We start from the raw sequence: 14381 nt of genomic DNA, 5'->3' as shown, positions 1-14381 counted from the left end.
ACACAGAGGCAGCTGTTAGAATGTCTTGTTGTTAACATGATCTGAATCTACTATTAAGCAGAACAACACAGGAGGAAAAAAGACTTCCGAGCTGAGTTAGCCCTATAGCTATTTATGAGAAATCATACAAAACAAGGCTCTAGAATATTAAGAAGATTGCCAGGCAGAAACAGCCCCAGAACACTGAAAATGTTTCCCGTAATGACAGACTGAGAAGTTCAACCCTTTGTCACAAATCACTGATTATGGGTAAATGCTGGTTATAATGTGTCTCAGATGGAATATGATCTTTATATCAGACAATAAAATAAAGAAAATTTTAAAAATCCACAAGCCCACTCTTAGGTTTCTGATGTGAACAACAAACGCTCTTATCAGTAACTATGCTTACAGCAGCAGCGGCATTTCCAAAAGAACTCATTTTGTTCTATTATTATTATAGCCAGACGTTCTCGCTTGCCAGGTGGCTTAATAGTGTTATGAAATAAATGAAACCAAAGCCATTCTATCAAGGGAAAACTTCAGGCATGGGGTTTATGAAACATTTCGTGTTGAATCAAAATAGAGTAAGAACAGCAAGGCAAGAGTTTACATCCTGACAGGCATGCAACAGTTTCCAGGCCAAAGAAGGCATAAGGCCTGACGGGGGGTGGGGCATGCATGTGTGTTCATGTACGCATGTACGTGTGTGTGTGCGCGCACGCGTGCACGCACGCAAGGAGAGAAAGGACAAGAAGGAAGCTTCTTTGGGAAAAAGAGGAAGGAAGGTTACCTCAGGGTCAAGTATTATAAGCCACTTAAAGGAACAGAGACAGAGAGGGAAAAAAAGTATAAATGCTAACTGATGAAAATCCAATTCAGAATAATCTGAACCCTACACCAAGGTTGCTGATAGGGGACAATGTATCAAAGTACTCACTACTCACATACAGACAAGACTCACAGAAGCTGCCCCAGTCAGGGCCTCCAAATTATTACCTGTATCCGTGTCCACACATCATGCCACTTTGGGATAAGCACATTTTTATAACAGAATTGTTGCCTGTGATTCGAATTATGAACTTCGGATTCCTGAAGCATGACCACGCTTGCATTGATTCCGGCTTTATGCAAAGAAAGGAAACAAGAACTGAGTATAACAGAACAAGTTAATAGCTACAATTCATTCCATAAAAAAGAATTAACCTGACCACTGTTTTTGTTTTCTTTTTATTTTTTATTTATTTATTTTTTTTTTTTGAGAGAGAGATCACAAGTAGGCAGAGAGGCAGGCAGAGAGGCAGGTGGGGGAGCAGGTGGGAAGCAGGCTCCCTGCCAAGCAGGGAACCCAATGTGGGGCTCAATCCCAGGACCTTGGGATCATAACCTGAGCCAAAGGCACTTTAGCCCACTGAGCCACCCAGGCGCACCAATGTTTTCTTTTTTTAATTCAAGTAGAGTAGACACACAATGTTACGTTAGAATCAGGTGCACAATACAGTGAATTCATCAAGTCTATCCCTTTTGCTGTGCTCACAAGTGTAGCTACCACCTGTTACCAGGCAATACTGTTACAATACTGTCCACTGACCACTTTCCTAAAATTGGGGTTAAAATGTGAAGGACTAAGAAACAAGAAAACTGAAATGAGAGAAGAAATTAGATATTATAGGCACTAACCCTGAATAAGCAATAATAAAAGCTACTAGAAAGTGCTTATTTTTTAAAAATTTTATTTATTTATTTGACAGAGAGAGAGAGAGAGAGAGAGATCACAAGTAGGCAGAAAGGCAGGCAGAGAAAGAGGATGAAGCAGGCTCTCCACTGAGCAGAAAACCCAATGTGGGCCTCGATTCCAGGACCTAAGACCATGAACTGAGCTGAAGGCAGAGGCTTAACGCACTGAGCCACCCAGGTGCCCCCACAAGCTAGTAAGTGCTTATTAAGACAGTATGCTTTCATTTCAACTCTCCAACAGTGCTATGAGGCAGGGACTCTCATAATCCCTGTTTCACAAATTTAAAAAAAATAATGCTTAAGGGGCGCCTGGGTGGGTGAGTGGTTAAGCATCTGCCTTAGGCTCAGGGTCCTGGGGATTGAGCCCCCCATCACGCTCCCTGCTCAGTGGGAAGCCTGCTTCTCCCTCTCCCACACCCCCTGCTTGTGTTCCTGTTCTCACGGTCTCTCTCTGTCAAATAAATAAATAAAATCTAAACAACAACAACAATAACAACAAAAATTGATGCTTAAGGAGGATTAAGCAACTTGCCCAAAGTCACACAGCTAGTGAATAACTTAACTGAGATTTACATCCAGGTCCTGCTTCTCTTATAAAGGCACAGCCAAAGAAATGCCATCTACTTATTTCCTCTACCCTTTTTCTGAGTAGGATGAACAGACTTAGCAATGTTTTTGCATATACAGTACTTTAAGAAGATACTAAAATATCACAAAGTTCCTTTTTTCCAGCTGCTTTGTTTCAGGTTTTAAGAGCAGTCATTTAATACATGCACTCCTTTGATTTTTGCCAAGACAGATGAGCCTCTATTCAGAAGTCTATATTCAATCCCAGCCAATGCAAGGCTTAAAAGTGACCCCTCTCATACCTTCCCACCCAAGTTTGCACAAGCTACATTTTTTTCCTTTTAAGATTTTATTTATTTATTTGACAGACAGAAATCACAAGTGGGCAGAGAGGCAGACACAGAGAGAGGAGGAGGCAGTCTCCCTACCCAGCAGAGAGCCCAATGTGGGGCTTGATCCCAGGATCCTGGGATCCCAGAGGCTTTAACCCACTGAGCCACCCAGATGCCCCCACAAGCTACATTCTTTACCACAAAATAGTTTAATAACTTTTTCCTTGAGTTCTATATTGTACTAACTTATTAAATGCTATTGTAAGTGGAAATTAAGTTATCACTCTGGTCTAGGTACAAAAATAGGTAAATTTAAACTAAATAAACTAAATATATTAAATAATAAATAAACAAATAAATAAACTGAATATAATAAATAAACAAAACACAAAACACAAAAAAACTCTCAACCAAACCTTAAAATACCAAAGTTACACACACAAAAAAGGCAAGGACACTTGCCAGTCCAAAATGGCTTTGTGAAGCAATGACTAATTTAGAAGTTAATTTCTGCCTTAAACCTAACTAGGAGAGCAAAAACTACAAAACTCTTAGAAGAAAACACAAGTTGAGTCTTCCTGACCATGGATTAGGCGATAGTGTCTTAGATATGACACAAAAGCACACGCAACCAAAGGGAAAAAAACAGACGAATCAGAGTTCATAAGTATCTAAAACTTTTGTGTTTCTAAGAATCTTATTGGGACACCTGGGTGGCTCAGTGGGTTAAAGCCTCTGCCTTCAGCTGGGGTTGTGATCTCAGGGTCCTGACACCGAGCCCTGAATCGGGCTCTCTGCTCAGTCATTGGGGAGCCTCTGCCTTCACTGAGCAGAGAGCCTGCTTCATCCTCTCTCTCTCTCTCTCTCTGCCTGCCTCTCTGCCTACTTGTGATCTCTGTCAAATAAATAAATAAAATCTTAAAAAAAAAAAAAGGACCTTATTAAGAAAGTAAACAGACAGTAAAATGCACAAAATGGAAAACAGTAAAATGCACAGAATGGGAAAAAATATTTGCAAATCATATATCTGAGAAGGGTCTACTAGCCAGAATATATAAAGCACTACAACTCAACGATAAGAGGAGAAATAATTCAACTGTAAAAATAGGCAAAGGATCTGAATAGGTATTTCTTCAAAGAAGATACACAATGACCAAGAGACATGAAAAGATGTTCAACATCTTTAGTCCTCAGGAAAATACAAATCAAAACCACCAGGAAATACTACCTTATATCCATTAGGAAGGCTAAAATCAAAAAGAGGACAGTAACAGGAGCTGGCCAGGATGTGAGAAACTAGAACCCTCATAAAGGGCTGCTGGGTATGTAAGATGGTGCAGCCTCTTTGGAAAACAGTTTGTCAATTTCTCAAAAAGTTAAACATAGAGTTATCATATGACCCAGCAATTCCACTTTACGTATATACCCAAGAAAACAAAACAAACTCACCCAAAAACTTGTACATGAATGTTCATAACAGCAACATCCACAATAACTAGAAAGTAGAAACTCAAACATCCACCAACTGATGAACTAATGGATAAAACAAAATGTGATATACCCATCTATACAGTGGAATATTGTTCAACCATAAAAAGAAGTACTTGTTTCATTTTTCCTAACCCCCAATCCCCCAGTCTTGCCTCTCAAATTCCTCACATCAGAGAGATCATATAATTGTCTTTCTCTGATTGACTTATTTCACCCAGCATAATACCCTCTAGTTCCATCCACATAGTCGCAAATGGCAAGATTTCATTCCTTTTGAGGGCTACATAGTATTCCTGTGTGTGTGTGTGTGTGTGTGTGTGTGTGTGTGTGTGTGTATGCCACATCTTCTTTATCCATTCATCTGTTGATGGACATCTAGGTTCTTTCCATAGTTTGGCTATTGTTGACATTGCTGCTATAAACATTCAGGTGCCCGTGCCCCTTCAGATCACTACATTTGTATCCAGTAGTGTGATTGCTGGGTTGTAGGGTGGGATTGGGAGGGAGAAAAACCATAAGAGACTCTTTATCTCAAAAACAAACTGGGGGTAGCTGGGGGGAGGTGGGGTAGGGAGAGGGTGGTTGGGTTATGGACATTGGGGAGGATATGTGATATGGTGAGTGCTGTGAAATGTGTAAGCCTGATGATTCAAGACTAGTACCCCTGGGGCAAATAATACATTATATGTTAATAAAAACAATTAATTTAAAAAATAGTAATAAAAAAATAAATAAAACTTTAAAATCCTTAAAAATAAAAAAAGGAAGTACTAACACATACTCCAATGTGGATGAACCTTTAAAACATTCTCAATGAAAGAAGCCAGTCCAAAAGACCATATCGAGTGATTCCATTTATATGAAATGTCCTGAATACACAAATCCAGAGAGACAGAAAGATTTCTCCTCACTGCGAGAAGTGAATGGTGAGTGACTGCTAAAATACATGGGGTTTCATTTTGGAGTGATAAAAATACTCTGAAATTGGTGGTGATGGATGCACAACCTTGTGAATATACTAAAAACCACTGAAAGGATGAATTTTATTATACATGAATTATATTTTAATTTTTTAAAAAATTCAGTCTTAGGGAACCTGGGTGGTTCAGTTGATTAAGCATCTGCCTTCAGGGGTGCCTGGGTGGCTTAGTTGTTGAGCATCTGCCTTGGGCTCAGGTCATGATCTTGCACTCCTGGGATCGAGTCCCGCAGAGCTCTGCATCAGGCTCCCTGTTCAGGCTCCTTGCTCGATGGGGAGCCTGCTTCTCCCTCTCCCTCTGCTCCCCCTGCTTGTGTCTCTCACTCTCTCTGTCAAATAAATAAATAAAATCTTTAAAAAAAAAAAAAAAGAAGCATCTGTTCAGCTCAGGTCATGGATCCCAGGGTCCTGGGCTGGAGCCCTATGGGCTCTCTGCTCAGCAGGGAGTCTGCTTGTCCCTCTCCCTCTGCCCCTCCCCCCACTCATGCTCGCTCTGGCACTCTCTCCAAGAAATAAATAAAATCTTTTAAAAAGAGAGAAAAGAACAAACCATAAGTGACTCTTAATCTCACAAAACAAACTGAGGGGGAGGGGGTTTGGGAGAAGGGGGTGGGATTATGGACATTGGGGAGGGTATGTGCTTTGGTGAGTGCTGTGAAGTGTGTAAACCTGGTGATTCACAGACCTGTACCCCTGGGGATAAAAATATATGTTTATAAAAAATAAAAAATTAAAAAAAAAAAAAGAGAGAAAAGAAAAGAAAAGGGAAAGGGGAAGGAAGAGGGAAAAAGAAAGGGAAAGGGGAGGAAATTCAGCCTTCATATTGTAGGGGAAGAAAAAGTTTTCCTCTATCCTCTTAGGATCCCTGGCTGGGTCGGAAAATTTAAACCGACAAAGATTAACAACAGAAAACCATACACATTTAATAAAAGTTTTACATGACATGAAAGCCTTCATAAGGAAATGCAGACCCAAAGAAACAGTTTGCTTCATTTCATGAAGAGTAGACACTTGGGAAAGAGTGTGATGGGGTAAAGAAAACTGTGCTCATGGTAGTAAGCTGGGGGAAACTGAGTGAGGCTTGTTTGCTTGGATTCCTCTTGCCATCCCCTTATCTGCATTTCCTCAGGTAGAGGGAGGGAGGGCGACTCTCACAGGGTTTTACGGTCTGTTTCACAGAAGAAGGGTGAGGTGGGGAGATCAGAGAGACCTTCCTGTTTCTACTGTTTCTTAAACTCCCTCAGCTTAAAACATTCAATATGCCAAGATGCTGTATTTTGAGGTAGCATGCCCTGATTCCCACCCCTCCCCCCATCTATCAGCTTCTCACTAGGGTTTAGTCCAGTAGTAATTAGGATTTCCTCCTAGACTATCTTTTATAAAATGAAACTTTTTAAAGAGGTCTCACTAGGAAGCCCACAAATGTACTGATAAAATACCCACTCATAAATATGGCTCAAGAGTTTATTTTTCTTGGAGCACCTGGCTGACTCAGTGGAAGAGCATGCAAATCCTGATCTTGGGGTTGTGAGTTCAAGCCCTATGTTGGGTACAGAGACTACTTAAATAAATAGAACTTTTTTTTTTTTAAAGATTTTATTTATTTATTTGACAGACAGAAATCACAAGTAGACGGAGAGGCAGGCAGAGAGAGAGAGAGGGAAGCAGGCGCCCTGCTGAGCAGAGAGCCCGATGCGGGGCTCGATCCCAGGACCCTGAGATCATGACCTGAGCCGAAGGCAGCGGCTTAATCCACTGAGCCACCCAGGTGCCCCTAAATAGAACTTTTTTTAAAAAAGGCTTATTGGGATGCTTGGGTGGCTCAGTCGGTTAAGCCACTGCCTTCAGCTCGAGCCATGATGTGAGGGTCCTGGGATTGAGCTTGATGGACTCTGGGCTTGGCAGGGAGCCTGCTTCCCACCCCCGCCCCACCCCACCCTTCTCTGCTTGCCTTTCTGCCTACTTGTGATCTCTACCTCCCTGTGTCAAATGAACAAAATCTTTAAAAAAAAAGAGAGAGAGAATGAGAGTAAGGTTATGTGTATGCTAAAGCTACTATACTGAAAAATTCACTGAGGTATATAAAGGCACTGGATGTATTAAAAAAAAGATGTACAGAATCTATCACTTCCTTAAAAGAACATCCAGTCTGTGTACAAAGCCCTAAGTAGGGGCACCTGGGTAGCTCAGTCGTTAAGTGTCTGCCTTCTGCTCAGGTCATGATTCCTGGGGCCTGGAATTGACACCTCTATCCAGCTCCCTGCTTGGAAGCAGCCTGTCTCTCCCTCTTCCACTCCCCCTATTTGTGTTCCCTCTCTTGCTAGCTCTCACTCTCTATTAAATAAATAAATAAAATCTTGAACAAACAAACAAACAACAAAGCCCAAAGTAAAAACATACACTTGTTCAATAAAAAAAAAAAAAAAGAGTCACACTTGGTAACTCCTTCTCTCCCACAGCACCAAGTAATAGAAAACTACACATTTTTAAGCCCACTGTTATTTTCAAAAAGATAGAAAGATACAAATAATGTCAATAGTACAAGGCATTTAAAAAACTTAATGCCAAGAGAAGGCATCACTGTTTTGAAACTAATTTTAAAATTCTCTGATACCATTTTCTTAAAGAAATAAAATGGCTCTATAATAAGCAACATCTTTTAAAATCTAGTTTGTCGGGACCCCTGGGTGGCTCCATGGGTTAAAGCCTCTGCCTTCCACTCGGGTTATGATCCCAGAATCCTGGGATCGAGCCCTGCATCAGGCTCTCTGTTCAGCAGGGAGACTGCTTCCCTTCCTCTCTCTGCCTGCCTCTCTGCCTACTTGTGATCTCTATCTGTCAAATAAATAAATAAATAAAATCTAGTTCATCATTTTCCCAAGTTACAGAACACTCTAGGGAAACAATTTCAAGTAAATTAATTAATTAATTAATTAATTAATGTCCTTAGTAGCAACCCCCTATGGAAATCAGCACCTTGGCCAGCCACATCTTTGGAAAGTTACTGAGCGGTCAAATACACCAATTCAGTCAAAAGGGATACTCTGTGAAACAATCACCACTCCAGCTCTAGGTTAAATTGTTAACAACACAGAACTAAACCAAGTGACCTTAAACATATACAAGTTGTCAAAATGCTCACTTAATTTGTGCTTCCTGTAGCAAAAGGATATATACCACCTTTCTTCCTCTCCCCTCAAAAGCCAGCATGTTAAAAAGCAGAACAGATTAAACATTCGAGAAAATGCCTTCTGAGCCCAAAGATTTTAGAAAATGCCTTCAAGGAATGTAGTGAATCATAACTTGCTTATCACATTTACCCATAAAGCAGTTCTTCAAAGGTTAATAACTTCATATTTGCTTACAGACATTACAAACTAATCAATAGCACTAATCACTTAACGTCTACAGGTAGAATTAATAAAAATGATTCAAACTATCTGAGGACAGGAAGAAACCCTAAAGTCATTAAAAACCACCTCTTAAATAGCCTCTGTTCATTTCTTTCAAGAGGTAATTCAGCTCATACTTAAAAGTCTTCTTAAAAAATAACATCGTGGGGCACCTGGGTGGCCTAGTTGGCTAAGCCTTTGCCTTCGGCTCAGGTCATGATCTCAGGGTTCTGGGATCGAGCCCTGCATCGGGCTCTCAGCTCATCGGGGAGCCTGCTTTCCCCTCTCTCTGCCTGCCTCTCTGCCTACTTGTGATCTTTCTCTCTGTCAAACAAATAAGTAAAATCTTTAAAAAAATAAAAATAAATAAAGAGAAGAAATTTCCAAAAAATTATAAAAAAAAAATAACATCTTAAACAGTGCACTTAGCAAAGCATCATTCGATGGGATGCTGGGACAACTGACTGGTTATTTGGAAAATAAGACCTATGTAGATCCTCACCTTACACCAAATACTAACATTAATTATAGATTAAAAAGTAAAATAAAAAAATTAAAGAGTAGCATAAAAATGATAGAAATTCAATTTTTGAAAGATCTCTAAGCATAAAGTTATGGAAATAACTCTAGAGAATAAAATTAAGTGACTACATAAAAATATAAATCTATTTGGGGCGCCTGGGTGGCTCAGTGGGTTAAAGCCTCTGCCTTGGGCTCAGGTCGTGATCCCAGGGTCCTGGAATCGAGCCCCGAATAGGGGCTCTCTGCTCAGCAGGGAGCCTGTTTCCCTTCCTCTCTCTCTCTGCCTGCCTCTCTGCCTACTTGTGATCTCTGTCAAATAAATAAATAAGATCTTTAAAATATATATATATATATATATATATATATATTTAAAAAATCAAAAAAGGGGCACCTGGGCGGCTCAGTCGGTTAAGCTTCTGCCTTCAGCTCAGATCACAATCCCAGGGTCCTGGGATCAAGCCCCACATCAGTCTCCCTGCTCAGCGGTAAGTCTGCTTCTCCCTCTCCCATTCCCTGTGCTTGTATTCCCTCTCTCACTGTCTCTCTCTCTGTGTCAAATAAATAAATATTTTCAAAATAAATTAATTAATTAAATTAAAAAATAAAAAGGAGGGTGCCTGGGTGGCTCAACCAGTTGACGACTGACTCTTGGTTTTGGCTCAGGTCATGATCATGATCTCGTGGTGGCGAGATCAAGCCCAACTTGGTGCTCACACTCGGTGTGGAGTCTGCTTTGGATTCTTTCTCCCTCCTCCTCTGCCCCTCCCCCCTCGTACTCTCTCTCTACCCTAAATAAATAAAATCTTTTAAAAATAATAATAGGGGCGCCTGGGTGGCTCAGTGGGTTAAAGCTTCTGTTTTCAGCTCAGGTCATGATCCCAGGGTCCTGGGATCGAGCCCTGCATGGGGCTCTCAGCTCATCGGGGAGCCTGCTTCCCTCTCTCTCTGCCTTCCTCTCTGCCTACTTGTGATCTCTCTCTGTCAAATAAATAAATAAAATCTTAAAAAATAATAATAAATAATAATAATAAATAAATAAAAATAATAATAAATAGGGGCACCTGGGTGGCTCCATGGGTTAAAGCCTCAGTCTTCAGCTCAGGTCATGATCCCAGAGTCCTGGGATCGAGCCCCGCATCAGGCTCTGTGCTCAGAAGGGAGCCTGTTTCCTCCTCTCTTACTACCTACCTCTCGGCCTACTTGTGATCTCCGTCTGTTAAATGAATTAAATAAAAAAAAATTTTAAATAATAATAAATAAAAATTAAAAAAAAATAAAAAGGTAAAACAGGGCTACACCTATTGTGGTGAGTGAGCATGGTGTAATGCATAGGTTAGCCAAATCACTATGCTGTATTCCTGAAAATAATAACATTGTATGTCAACTATACTTCAATTTAAGAAAATAGGGTAAGGATGCCTGGGTGGCTCAGTAGGTTAACCATCTGCCTTCAAGAGAGGGGGGGGGGGCGTCTGCCTTGGCCTCAGGTCATGATCCCAGGGTCCTGGATTGAGCCCCAAAGTCAGCTCAGAAGTGCCAAGCCAGCTTGGTCATATCACTGTCCTTGGGGATCCCTGCTCCCTCTACCCCTCCCCCAATGTGTGCTCTCTCTGGCTCTCTCTCTCCCTCTCAAATAAATAAAATCTTTTTTAAAAAAAGGTAAAAGAAGGGTGCCTGGATGGCTCAGTATGTTAAACCTCTGCCTTTGGCTTGGGTCATGATCTCAGGGTCACGGGATCAATCCCTGCATCAGATTCTCTGCTTAGCGGGGAGCCTGCTTCCCCCTCTCTCTGTCTGCCTATGCCTGCTTGTGATCTCTCTCTCTGTGTCAAATAAATAAATAAAACCTTAAAAAAAAAAAGTAAAAGAGGGTAAACAAATTAAAGAAAATTTTTCAATAAATAAACAGATTATAAAATATATATACCCTTAATATAGTAGAACGTTCATACAAATTGATCTTTAAAATACATAAAAATTCCAGGGCCATCTGGGTGGCTCAGTCAGTTAAGCATCTGCCTTGGGCTCAGGTCATGATCCTGGAGTCCTGGAATCCAGCCCCATCAGGCTGCCTGATAACAGGAGCCTGCTTCTCCCTCTCCCTCTGTCTGCCCCTCCCCCTGCTTCGTGTGCTCTCCTTCTCTCTCTGTCAAATAAATAAAATCTTAAAAGAAAAACTCCAATAAAGAGTAATTACAAGTACACCAAGAACAAAAAACACACACATTCCAAAAAATCTTAGTCTAAAGAAAAATTAAATAGCTACTAAAGGAGATGCTCCCTCAAAATAGTGCAAATGTAAAGAAATGCCATCTTAAAACACTACTTTTGGTCTATCAAATTAACAAAGGTGTATATATCCAATGCTGAAATATCCAATACTGGCAAGCATATGGGTCACAAGCAAATAGTGCTGTTAGTGGTGTAAACAAGCACACCTTTTCAGGAAAATATTTCAGCAAGGTGTTTCAAGGGTCTTAAATATGTTTTGGTTTTTGATATAATAAATCTATTTCTGGGACGCCTGGGTGGCTCAGTTGGTTAAGCAGCTGCCTTCGGCTCAGGTCATGATCCCAGCGTCCTGGGATCGAGTCCCACACTGGGCTCCTTGCTCAGCAGGGAACCTGCTTCTCCCTCTGCCTCTGCCTACCACTCTGTCTGCTTGTGCTCACTCTCGCTCCTCTCTCTCTCTGACAAATAAATAAAATCTTTTTTAAAAAAAATTATACACAAAAAGTTCACAAAGAGTTATCTACAATGAAAAACTAGAAACACAACAAGTGTCCAACCAACAATAGAAACACCACACATTTACTTCAGAAACATTAAATGGTCTGTCCAAAAAATAGAATACAAATAAAAATAACATTTAAGAAGAATTTTAAATGATATAAGAAAATGCTTATGGGGGCATCTGGGTGGCTCAGTGGGTTAAAGCCTCTGCCTTCGGCTCAGGTCATTATCCCAGAGTCCTCGGATAGAGCCCCGCATCAGGCTCTCTGCTCAGCAAGGAGCCTGCTTCCTCCTCTCTCTCTGCCTGCCTCTCTGCCTACTTGTGATCTCTGTCAGATAAATAAATGGGGAAAAAAAAAAAAAAAAAGAAAGAAAATGCTTATGTTACAAAATCAAATAACGGGTGGCTTACAAGGAGAAGTGGCTTGCTGACAGGTCTATGAATGTATTATCAATAAAAAAAATTTTTTTTTAAGATTTTATTTTTAAGTAATCTCTACACCCTATGTGGGGCTTGAACTCACAACCATAAGATCAAGGGTCACACGCTGCACCAACTGAGCCCTCCAGGCACCCTCCAATTTTTTTTTTTTAAGATTTTATTTATTTATCTGACAGACAGAGATCACAAGCAGACAGAGAAGCAGGCAGAGAGAGAGGAGGAAGCAGGCTAGGCTCCCTGCTGAGCAGAGAGTCCAATTCGGGGGCTCGATCTCAGGATGCTGGGACCATGACCTGAACCAAAGGCAGAGGCCTTAACTTACTGAGCCACCCAGGCACCCCTCCAAATTTTTTTATTAGCAACACATTAAAAAAAAAAAAGACCAGGAGAAAGTGTGCTACAATGGATTGTCTCTTAAAAGAATAAACAGTGAGGGTTTTTTTCTACTTCTTTATACTTAATTGTGCTTCCCAAATAGTCTAAAATAAACTCACATCATTTTTATAATGAAAAACTTCCAATGAGAAAATACTACCTACCTTTTGAAGTACTGCATTTTTTTTTTTTTAGGTACATCTGGCTTTTAGAAAGTTCTTCTGTACTACATGATCAGCTGTTTGTAGCTGCCACACACATGATCTACCTAGTCACACAGAACATCAACCTAAGTCTACTCTCCTCCAAGCTAAGAAGTCCCTGTTCCTCTCATAAAAGTGTCTCATTAAAGTGTCTGCTCATTGAGCACTGACTAGACAGAGACATTTTTGCATTTATTTTTCTCTTTCAACCCCACAATCCACTACCCCATTTAAGAGGTTAACCATCTGGCCCAAGTTCATTCAGACCATAAGTACCCTTCAATGTTACTCTGGCCCTCTCCTCTGGAAAAGTACCTTCCTGCAGACCTACTATGTTCTCTCCCCTGCCCCACACCCCCACTCCGGGGTGGGGGTGGAGGGACCCAAACCATTGCCGGAGGACGTTACCTTTGGAACTAGATCTATGGATTCTGAGACAAACTTAAAGCTGCAGCTACGGATAATCTTAAGTGACAGCATGAGATAGGCAGCAAAGGATGGGAGAGGTGACAGCATACTGTGTTTCCAAGATACGATTATCCCGAACCTCACGTTTCAAACTCCAGCAGAACTTGGAAACCTCACTTATTTTTGTGTTGTGCATTTGATAAGAGGGTAAGAGGTTTTTAGAAACATTCTAGGTTTTATGAGTTAGAGCGTTAAAGGGAAACAGTTTCATTTCAGTCCAAAGCCAATCATCCACCAATAGGTAGATAGCAGTAAGTTTGCTTGAGAAATGATGTTTTTTGTTGTTGGTGTTGGTTTTTTGTTTTTTTTTTGGAAACGCGAATTTAACAGTGCCAGGATCTTACAAGGACAGAAGACATTAGATAGAACTCACTCCATTTCAGTGAATTAAAATGATCCGTTCAGCCACACCCATGCCCAGAGTCTGGACAGAACAGACGCTCAGAAGGTGTTGCTAACTTGCTCAATGAATGGGATGCCCCCATTCCAGTGGCAACTCTGCCCGCCAGCAATGGAACTCGGGTCCCCTCACTTTTAACCAGGAAAACCAAGGAGGCCCAGGCAGCGCGACGCAGCCCTCAGGACCGCATCTCACCCAGTCCAGGCCTCCCTTCCAGTCTCTGCCAAAAGGCTCCAGGCTCCTCCCCACTCTAGTAGCTCCCCCAGGCCATCCCATAGCCCAGATCCCTCAGTGACGACGACGAAGCTGCTTTTTCCGCACCACGTCCGCACCCCACTGCGGGAAAACGGTCCGCACCCTGGGGACACTCCCCCACTTTTCTAAATATAACCCTCTCGGCACCCGCCCCCAAGGCGGCGGCTGCCCCGGCGGTACCTGAGCCGCAGGCCAAGCAGCCAAAGATGATCAGGAGCAGCCGCACTACCCCGCCGCCCTCACGGCCCCCAGCCCTCCAGCCCCAGGGCCCGGCACCAACTGCCGGGGAGACCGCCACTTTCATTCCTCCCGCCGTGGTCGCCTCACGCCGCCTCCTCTTCACGTGCCTCTCCCCGGCAACTAACCGGAACAGGCAGGGCCAGCAGCCTATCCACTGCAAGACCTGCCCCCTACCCACCAATCGGATGGGTGGAGCTTCGAGCCCTCAGTCCTTTACGAACTCTATAATCCCGCCTCTTAGCAACTGCTGCGAGAGGGCGGGAAAA

General features: G+C 41.9%; 1 protein-coding gene across 3 annotated transcripts in view; it reads right to left on the bottom strand.

Moving 5' to 3' along the window:
• The window catches only part of NEMP1 (nuclear envelope integral membrane protein 1), a 25710-nt gene extending 11329 nt beyond the window's left edge, over nucleotides 1-14381 (bottom strand). The window contains exons 1-2 of one of the 3 annotated variants that reach the window (XR_009356654.1): nucleotides 14056-14379; nucleotides 979-1103 (exon numbers count right to left, since the gene is read on the bottom strand). Coding sequence is in view for 2 of the 3 variants with exons in the window: in XM_059184892.1 (XP_059040875.1) it covers nucleotides 979-1103; nucleotides 14056-14179 (249 nt within the window). In the remaining variant the exon portion in view is untranslated. Of the gene's footprint in view, nucleotides 1-978; nucleotides 1104-14055 lie in introns of all 3 variants that reach the window. The other 2 variants (XM_059184892.1, XM_059184891.1) reach the window with 2 other exon arrangements.

Source organism: Mustela lutreola, chromosome 8 (genome assembly GCF_030435805.1).
Source record: "Mustela lutreola isolate mMusLut2 chromosome 8, mMusLut2.pri, whole genome shotgun sequence".
Taxonomy (NCBI): Eukaryota; Metazoa; Chordata; class Mammalia; order Carnivora; family Mustelidae; genus Mustela; species Mustela lutreola.
The sequence above is the reverse complement of the archived record's forward strand: the minus strand, read 5'-3'. Positions and strand labels throughout refer to the sequence as shown.